The 9,146-nt window shown below is 35.3% G+C and overlaps 1 protein-coding gene across 1 annotated transcript; it reads left to right on the forward strand.

Moving 5' to 3' along the window:
- Nucleotides 1–6,590: 6,590 nt before the first annotated feature.
- On the forward strand, nt 6,591–8,598 carry LOC113700533 (large ribosomal subunit protein eL6). The gene is made up of 4 exons (XM_072052924.1): nt 6,591–6,947; nt 7,063–7,169; nt 7,967–8,148; nt 8,261–8,598. The coding sequence occupies exons 1-4, from the start codon at nt 6,685–6,687 to the stop codon at nt 8,414–8,416; spliced, it is 708 nt and encodes a 235-aa protein (XP_071909025.1). The 5' UTR covers nt 6,591–6,684; the 3' UTR covers nt 8,417–8,598.
- The last annotated feature ends 548 nt before the right edge of the window (nt 8,599–9,146 follow it).

Raw genomic sequence — 9,146 nt, forward strand, 5'->3', positions numbered from 1 at the left:
AACTTACTAATTATAATTGTTGTAACTTAAGTAAAATGGTAAGTTTGTGAAATAAAGCAATAAGTTTGGACAAAATTCACTAATTTACAATTTTATTTGTAAAACTTACCATTTTTCAACAAAAACTTACTATTATTTGAATTAAACTTACTAATTATAAAGTAGTAAGTTTCGTTAGAGAAGTAGTAACGTTCGGTATTTAAAGAGTAAATTTCATATCACACTTATAACTTACTAATTTTATTACCAAAGTTACCATATTACCACCTGATGTTACTTTAAATATTGGAAACCTGAATGAACAGTAGTGCAATTGTCGCTAAAAATACCAATCTTGGATGTGGGGACCACTATTAAATGGTTGTACCAGTAGTTTAATATAAAATATTCACAAGCTGTGGTAACGATTGGCAGTGTAGCATTATCGCAAATAGCCATCTACTCTTTGAGATTCAAGATTACTAACCTTGGGAAGAATATCCATACAACACCTCCAAAGGAAATGTTTGATCTTATTTGGTAAAGTAATTTGCCTAATAATCCTAAACAGCTTCCTTTGCACTTTCTCAAAACTATAGCCATCTATCTCTCCTGTATTAATACTGTTTGAGTGCATTGCAGCATGACAAGCACTCCTTACTGTAAAATATCCCTTTTTGTTATAATGCCAAATCCATTTGCCTTGCCTTGCAAATCAGCATAATTGAATATTTACAAATTAACTCAGCTTCCCGCAGCAAAATGATAGACTCAATCAACTCTGTGTCCCAAGCCTTCTGATTCTGTTGAATAAGAGAACTAACAATTGCATTTTCAAGCAAAGCTGCTGGTAATGAAACACCGCCATGAATGAAGCAGGCTGCGATAACTAGGGATCCTTCCAAATATGAATCGAATCCCCATTTACCGCACTTTTTCGACAACCCAAACCCAACATCTTATATCCCTCCAAGTGAAAAAAGGCCTTGAACCTAACTTAGCCTTAAAAAAAGATTCATAAGGAAAACATTTTGCTTTATAAATTTTAATGTAATAGTGAATTCTCTCTTACTAAAATTTGCCAAGCTTGTTTAGCAAGCATAGCCAAATTAAATGCCTTGAAATTACGAAAAACCCAACCCACCCTCCATTTTGGGTTTACAAACTTTTTTCCAAACCAACTAATGAATCCCATTTTTATTACCTGAACCCCCACCAATATCTACTCATCATAGATTGCAATTCATTTAACATGTTATTCAACATTAAAAAACACGACATGGCATAGGCAGGTATGGCTTGAACAACTGCCATAAGTAAGTTTTCTTTTCTTACTACTGATAAATGTTGTTCCGTTCAGCCCTGGATCCGTTGCCACACTCGTTCTTTTAAGCAGTTGAAAACCTCGGCCTTCGACTAACTAACTACCACTGGTAATCCCAAGTACTTTGAATAAGTCTCCACTTCCGAAATTTCCAAGATTTGAGAAAGTCTCTTATTCTCCTCTATACTTGTACTTTTGCTAAATACTATTGTCGATTTCTCCAGATTGACTTATTAACTTGATAGACAACCATAAATTGCTAGGATATCCCATAAACATTTTGCCTCCTTTTCAGTAGATGAGATATAGCTGGAGCTTCATTGGCAACCTTAAAACTTGACAGCCTTCCATATCATGTCGCATCCTGCAACAAGATGGAGAAAAACTATGCACATATCAAAATGAAGTATGGAACAAGGGACCCCCTTGTCTCAAACCCCTCTTAGGTACTAAATTACCAAACTTCAAGCCATTCAAAGGGAAAGAAAATGAAACAGTAGAAATACAAATATCGATTAATTCTATAAAACTTGAATGAAATCCTAAAGCAATAAGTAGTTTTTTTTTTTTATCAAGAAAGTCCATTCAATCTAGTCATATGCCTTGCTCATATCGAGTTTGACAGACATAAGACCTTCTCATCCTAAGGATTTTGTTCTAAGATAACGATTCATCTCATAAGCAACAAGAACATTATCAGTGATTAAACAACCCGGGATAAAGGCGGACTGATATTTTGAAATGATAGAATGAAGAACATTTAATCTATTAGCTAGCAAGAACTTTAGACGCCAACTTATAAGTCACGTTACATAAAGTAATTGGATGGAATTGAGAAATATCAGACACAGATTGACACTCAGAAATTAAGACTATATGAGTATAATTAAGACTCTTATTGAAGTGACCATGATTTTAAAACGACAAAACATATTTTGACACAGCTGACCCACTACATACAAAAACTTTTGATAAAAAACAGGACTAAAACCATCTGACCCGGGAGATTTATAAGGAAGCATTTGACTCAAATCCTTAACAATCTCAGTCTAAGTATATGATTTAGTAAGCTTCTTGTCCGTCTCATTAGTAACCTTGCATTGAACTCTCTCTAACACCAGTTGAATATCCTCCTCTGAAGGATGAGCGGAGAAAAATAATCTCTCCAAATGATCCATAATAATTCTTTCAATCTCTTCCTGATCTATACACTGATGTCCTGTATCATCTTTTAAACCTAAAATCTCATTCTTTTTATGTCTGGCACGCTTTAGAGTGAAAATATTTTGTATTATAATCTCCCTTCCTTCCTAAGACAATGCTCTTTGCTATGCTGACTCCACATGATCTCCTCTTTATCTAACAACTAATCTAACTCCAATTCTAGTCTTCCAATTTCCCCTTTACTTGATTCGCAAGGGTATCTTGCATCAAGCTTTGGATTTTTTATCTTAAAGAATCTGCTTCTTTGTTGATATTTTGCAAACTCAATTTTGCTCCACTTAATTAATCCTAATCTACAGTTTTGAATCTTATCTGACAAGTTCTCATGAGCATCAACTCGAGAGACACAATCCTATGTCTATTTAATAACTTCGGCACAGTCTCTCGATTTCATCCACATTGCTTCAAAATGAAACAATCGTTCCGTCTTCTAGAAAGGCCAGTTTTGTTTATCTTTAATTTTAACCAGAATCAAAACATGATCAGACTTGTTAGGAAATAAGTGTTCAACTGATGATGCAAAGAAAACCACCATCCAATCCACAGAAGCACATGTCCTAATAAGATGGCCCCTAACTATGTTTGGATTATTCCATCTATTACACCAAGTATGCTTATAACCTTTGTACCCCAGATCATGTAAACAATAATGCTCCAATGCTTCCATAAACAAAGAAATCTACCACGGAAAGTATTGCTGTTTTGTAGCAAATTCATGTGCAAATAACATTTTATTAAAATCTTCAACACATAATCCTAGTAAATTCACCTTACAGTTTGAGCTATTAAATTGTTCCTAGGTGAGTCGTCTGTAAGATATATCAGGTTTCTTATAAAACCAATAAATCTCCATCACCTCTGATTGTCCGAAAATGAGACAATTGCATCAATCCAACATCTTGAAAAACTAGCAATAGACATAAAAACATCTTTATTTCATTATAGCGCAATACCTCCAGACCTCTCATTTGCTGCTATTGCCAAACCATAAAGACTTAATTGTTCCTTCAAATACTCAACAATAGTGACGTTACATTTTGTCTTTGAAAGAAAAAATAAATTAGGTTTATAGCTCCTCACAAAGCAGCGGAGCTCACGAATTGTCTGGGAGTTCCCCAACCCCCAGTAGTTCCAACTAAAGCAACTCCTTGATTCCGAGGGGGTTGGTAACAGCCTCCGCTGATGTGTTCTGAAAAGTGGATGGAACATATTGATCAGATTCTCCATGACTTCTTTTTACCAATGGCATGTCCACAGTAGCCCTACTGTCATCGCTATATTCTTCAATTCTGCTCCTCTTAGAATCTAACACTAATTTCCAAGCTTTCTCAGAGAACTTATCCTAGGACAACAGATGCCACCTTTTCTTTTCACCTTTCTGTTGCAATACCAGCTTAGAGGCTGATTCTTAAAAGCCCTGGGTATCTTTTCTGTTTGTAGTACATCATCCATGCTGTATCACTTGCACATCAAGCAGAAAAATATCATCAATTAAATCTTTCATTTTTTACTTTTCCAGAACAAAAGAAAAAACACAATCTGTAGTTTCTATTAAATTAACCAAGTCCTTATTTCTCTTATGAAGATGTAATCCATTTCGAACATTACCTCCTAAAGAAGAAGAGCGCTTCTACCCTACCACTCTTAAGCCCATATCATTTCTTTTACTAGGCCAAGATCAATTGGTAAGCCAGTTTCTCTCGTTTTGTCTTTGATCTCAACCAACCCCCTATATCCTCTCCTCAGCCTAACTCATGATCTGAGCCATCCTCACCCTTATTCTGATTCCTACTTCCACAATTTGAATTTGAATAAAAGCGCTCATCCCTCCTCAAATCTTTATCCTTTTGTTGTAGAAGGATATCCTTCTTTTTATTCGAAAATTGAACAGGATAAGATATGCCCCGGAAAAACTACCCCGGAAAAACTACCTGTCTACGTCATCCTTATGTAGTCCTTGAGAACGTGCATGCCCCACTCTCGGTCCAACTACCTTTTTCGGTGATCGCCTGTCTTCCATTATGAGAAATGACTTTGCAGTAACATTATCACTTCCTGCTCTCAGCGAATGACTGTATTGCTGATCATGCTGATGAAAAATACTGTCATTTTCTTTAAAAACGTAATTTCGCTCACCGTGTCCTAACCTACCACAATAGTAACAAAAAATTGGCATCTTCTCATACTTGAAGAAAATCTCACTTCCTCTCGAAAATGAATTCTTATTTTTCTATGAAGAGGCTTAGTAGCATCAATTTCCATTCAAATTCTTGAATATCTACCCCAAGAAACATCCACATCACTAGAATCCCATCTAATAAAATTACAGATTTTGTTATCAATCAATTGAGCAGTCTCCACACTCATCCTACTGAAAGGAATGTTGTATGCCTAAACCCAGAAACATTACCACTTGAGTTGAATCTTAAATGGATTAACATCTCCATCATATTCAGCAAGTAACACTAAATTATGATCAAAAGTCCATAGCATACCCTCCAAAACATGCCTTTTATCCCGTTCAATTGTAAATTGAAATAATGACAAATTATCTCCAATGGCTATACCTTTAACTCTTCTTGGAATATCCCAAGCCTTAATGAGAGTTGAAATCATTGTCTAAACATTAACATGCTTCTGAGATAATATTTTTTCAAGAAGAAAAAGTGCTCCTGTTTGAACAATTTCCTCGTTAATCATATCATTAACATCAGTAATTTCATTTTCCTCATCGGTAATTTTCAAATTCTCCCACAACTGCTGCAACTCTTCCGCCATTAGTAATTTCCATAAACTGAGTATGAAAAGACTAAGAGACCAAGGAACTTAAGAAAAAGAACTAAAAAAAACAAAGAAACAAGCACCACACAATGTCGAAAAGAAAAGACTGATGTTAAGACTCAGAAAACACACTAATAGAAAACAATGAATACTAATACAAGAAAAGACCCAATAGAAAAACTAGAAGAAAACGGGGACAAAAGGAGTGAGAGAGAATCATTATCCAAAGACTAAATCTAAAAGACTAAATAACTCTCACCGTGGAGAGGAAAAACTTGCATGAGCAAGGAGTCAATTCACAGAGAGAACGAAACCCTAATGGGAAAAAGCTATCATAGCTTTAGTTTTTAATTTCACCTTTGTATTCCTAATTGATATTTAACCTCTTAAGTAAAACTATTTATTAGCAATAAAACGAAAGGGATATTATATTTCTATAAATTATAGCAGTAACTGGCAAATACATAGGAATAATAATACCAAGAGATGTTTACCCTAATCTGATCATGGCAGGTTTCTAGGACATTTTCTAGCAACTTACTAGCGTATGCTTATAAGATGCATGCCTATAGAGCTAATGCAGATTAACTTCTATCTTTTTCTTGAATAATTCTCATGAATTCTACCTTGACACTTCCATATGATAGTCTCATATGCATGATTTTTTTTTAATTCAAAACCATTAATTCCAATGACAGCCCAATATCATTGTTGCTTGGCATGCTAAACTTTGTACTAATAAATAGATTAAATTCATTCATGTAAAGTGAACCGTCTTTATTAACTAAATTAGCTCCTAATGTAATGTTAGGTGGCATGTTACCAACGAATTTTCAAGCAACTTACAAGTTAATTCCTATAAATTTTAAAGAAGGCCAACCATCCTTATGATCTGAGCCAACCAATTCACTAATGAATAATATGTTCATAAAAAAGTCCACCTAAAAATTGTGACTGTAAATCACGATATTATTAACTATTAAGTGATAGACATAAATATGAAAATTTTTAAAATTAAGGAGATGAATTTTCTATTAATTTGTTTTTATCAATTACGTTGTATGTTATTTAGTATAGAATTTTCCTTCACGAAAGTTAGTACGGTTCAATTTATTCATAGCAAACCGCGTGAAGGAGTGACCTTAAAATTCTTTTTGTTACTTTTTGGGATGAACAATCAGCAACCCAACACAGCTAAGGCCCAAAGATTAAGAAAAGGAAGCCCAATACGTAGAAACCCATTTCAGCCCAAACTTCAAAATTCCCACACTTACTCTTTCAAAAATGACTAGGGTTCTTATACAGTTGCCCCTTCACTGAAAAGATCTCGCCTTTCGTTGGGGTTTCTCTCATTTTCACACACTCACACAGTAACAATGGCGCCGGCGAAGCAGAAGACGGCGAAGGTGAGCAGAAACCCCGATTTGACCAGGGGAGTGGGCAAGTTCTCACGCTCCAAGATGTACCACAAGAGAGGGCTTTGGGCTATTAAGGCCAAAAATGGCGGCACTTTTCCCAGCCATGAGAAGAAGCCGGAGGAGCCTGCGCCAGCAGCCGTGAAGCCGGTGAAGTTTTACCCCGCCGATGACGTGAAAAAGCCGCTAGCCAACAAGCGCAAGCCCAAGCCCACGAAGCTCAGGTAAGATAGGTGAATTTTTTTTTTTGAATGATTGAGATGATTTTGGTTAATTTGAGGAAGTTTCGATTGATATATTTATTTATTTATTTTGGTTTTTTTGGAACTAATGGTTTAGGGCAAGTATTACACCTGGGACCGTGTTGATAATTTTGGCTGGGAGGTTTAAGGGCAAAAGAGTTGTGTTCTTGAAGCAGCTTTCTTCTGGATTGCTTCTTGTTACTGGTGAGTTTTCTTCTATTGACGGAATCCATTTTTCTGTTTATTGGCTATAAATTATGTCTATTTTTTTTTTTTATGTGGGAGTGAAAATTGGTCGGAAATTTAGTAAATAGGGTAGTTCATTTATTTCTGATTCAGTTTGCAAAGGTAAGTCAAGATTGAAATGGAGAGCTATCGAATGTATATTACTTTTTATCTGTTTGTTTGTGAAATAGGGTAGACGAGTGGCTTGTGGGCTGAAACACACAGCAATTAACTGATCTTGGAAAAGGGGGATTTGCTTGTTACAGTCACTTGGAGGGAAATTGGTGATTCATGAGTTTCAGTTATTGATTGTATTTTGAATTTTGACAAAACATAAGGATTAGAGAAGATAGTGCTATTCCTCTACTGTGGTGATTTTGATGTGTAACATTAAAAGATAAATTTTCATTTTTAAAGTTTGGTTTGCTTTTGATGGAATTTATTGGGAAAGTTGTTTTATATTGTATTTATCAAGTTGTCTTAGTGTTGAAATTACAGCTTTCGGCTCAGTTGCTAATAGGAATCCACTGGGTTGCTACTGCATTTGAACTTTATCTGTTTATTGGTGGTCTTGACTACATTAATCTTCACTTAGTTTGATAGATTTCTAGCAACCAAATAACTTTATGAGCACACTTTGTACAATAGCAAAATTTGTTTGCTATGTTGCATGGTTTCATTGTTCAATTTTGCTTAATCAAAGCTGAAGCAGCTATTGGATTCTCCTTCCCTTTTGTTAACTGATCATTTACTAATTTGTTGCATTACTTGTATAGGACCGTACAAGATTAATGGTGTTCCATTGAGGAGGGTCAATCAGGCATATGTCATTGGCACTTCAACTAAGGTTGACATATCTGGTGTAAGTGTGGACAAGTTTGATGATAAGTACTTTGCCAAGCAAGTCGAGAAGAAGAAGAAGAAAGGAGAGGGCGAGTTCTTTGAGGCTGAAAAAGAGGTCTTCTCATAAACTTGCAATTACTGTTACATTTAGCCTCTTCCACTTCTGCATCTGATTTTATTGATATACCAATCCCTTACTGTTTTTATATCGTGTGTTTGCACTTCAGGCGAAGAATGTGCTCCCGCAGGTTAAGAAGGATGACCAGAAAGCTGTGGACACACAGTTGATAAAAGCCATTGAAGGAGTTGAAGAGTTGAAGGCCTACTTGGCTGCAAGGTTTTCTCTCTCGGCAGGCATGAAACCTCATGACCTAGTCTTTTAGAGGAATTGATGTGCTAGATTATTATTACTGATTTTGTTGTTTTTATTTTTTTGATTTTGATCCCTTTGAGCTGTAGTTTTTCGGTTGTACTTCTTTTCGGTGGTAAACAAATTTTGCATTAGTAATGGTTTTGTAGCTACAACTTGGAATTTAAAATGGTCAATTACTCCTTTCCTTTGTAATGTTGTAGACATGAGTGCAAAATAGATGGGAAGTGTAAAATATCTGGGAATTTAAATGCAAGGAAACCCAAATCCATTCTCGACTTTTTGTGATTTTCTCCCCTAGCACTGAAAGAAAACAGAAGAGGGCACTGAATAGAAAACAAGCTCGATCCACTATTATATAAACCTAAGAAGAGACGTTTGATGTCCTTCGGGTCAGGAACTTCGCTATGGCGCGCGATTCGAAGTGTAATGCTTTAAGCATAGTCCGAAGTCCAAATTTCGACAACAAAGCCCAGATAAAGTGGCATTATTATTATTATTATTAATTGCATTTCACTTTTTATTTATCACACTCTTGCTGTCATTTTTATCATATAGTTTTCATTTATTAGACTTCAATAAAACAAATGGTAAGAACGCAACTAACAAAAAGTAAAGTGTAATTTACATATTCCCTAAAAAAAAAGAAAATACTATAATCCAACATTTTTTCAACAAACCTCGTTTCAATTAGTCTAGATACTCGCAAACGAATCGAGTTACAGAATTTGCTATGTTACAGA

The sequence above is a fragment of the Coffea arabica genome, chromosome 1e (genome assembly GCF_036785885.1).
Source record: "Coffea arabica cultivar ET-39 chromosome 1e, Coffea Arabica ET-39 HiFi, whole genome shotgun sequence".
Classification (NCBI taxonomy): domain Eukaryota; kingdom Viridiplantae; phylum Streptophyta; class Magnoliopsida; order Gentianales; family Rubiaceae; genus Coffea; species Coffea arabica.

Coding starts and splice junctions, on each gene's coding strand:
- LOC113700533 (XM_072052924.1), top strand. CDS start 6,685: ATGGCGCCGGCGAAGCAGAAGACGGCGAAGGTGAGCAGAAACCCCGAT. Junction 6,948..7,062: donor CCCAAGCCCACGAAGCTCAG/GTAAGATAGGTG, acceptor CTAATGGTTTAG/GGCAAGTATTACACCTGGGA. Junction 7,170..7,966: donor TGGATTGCTTCTTGTTACTG/GTGAGTTTTCTT, acceptor TTACTTGTATAG/GACCGTACAAGATTAATGGT.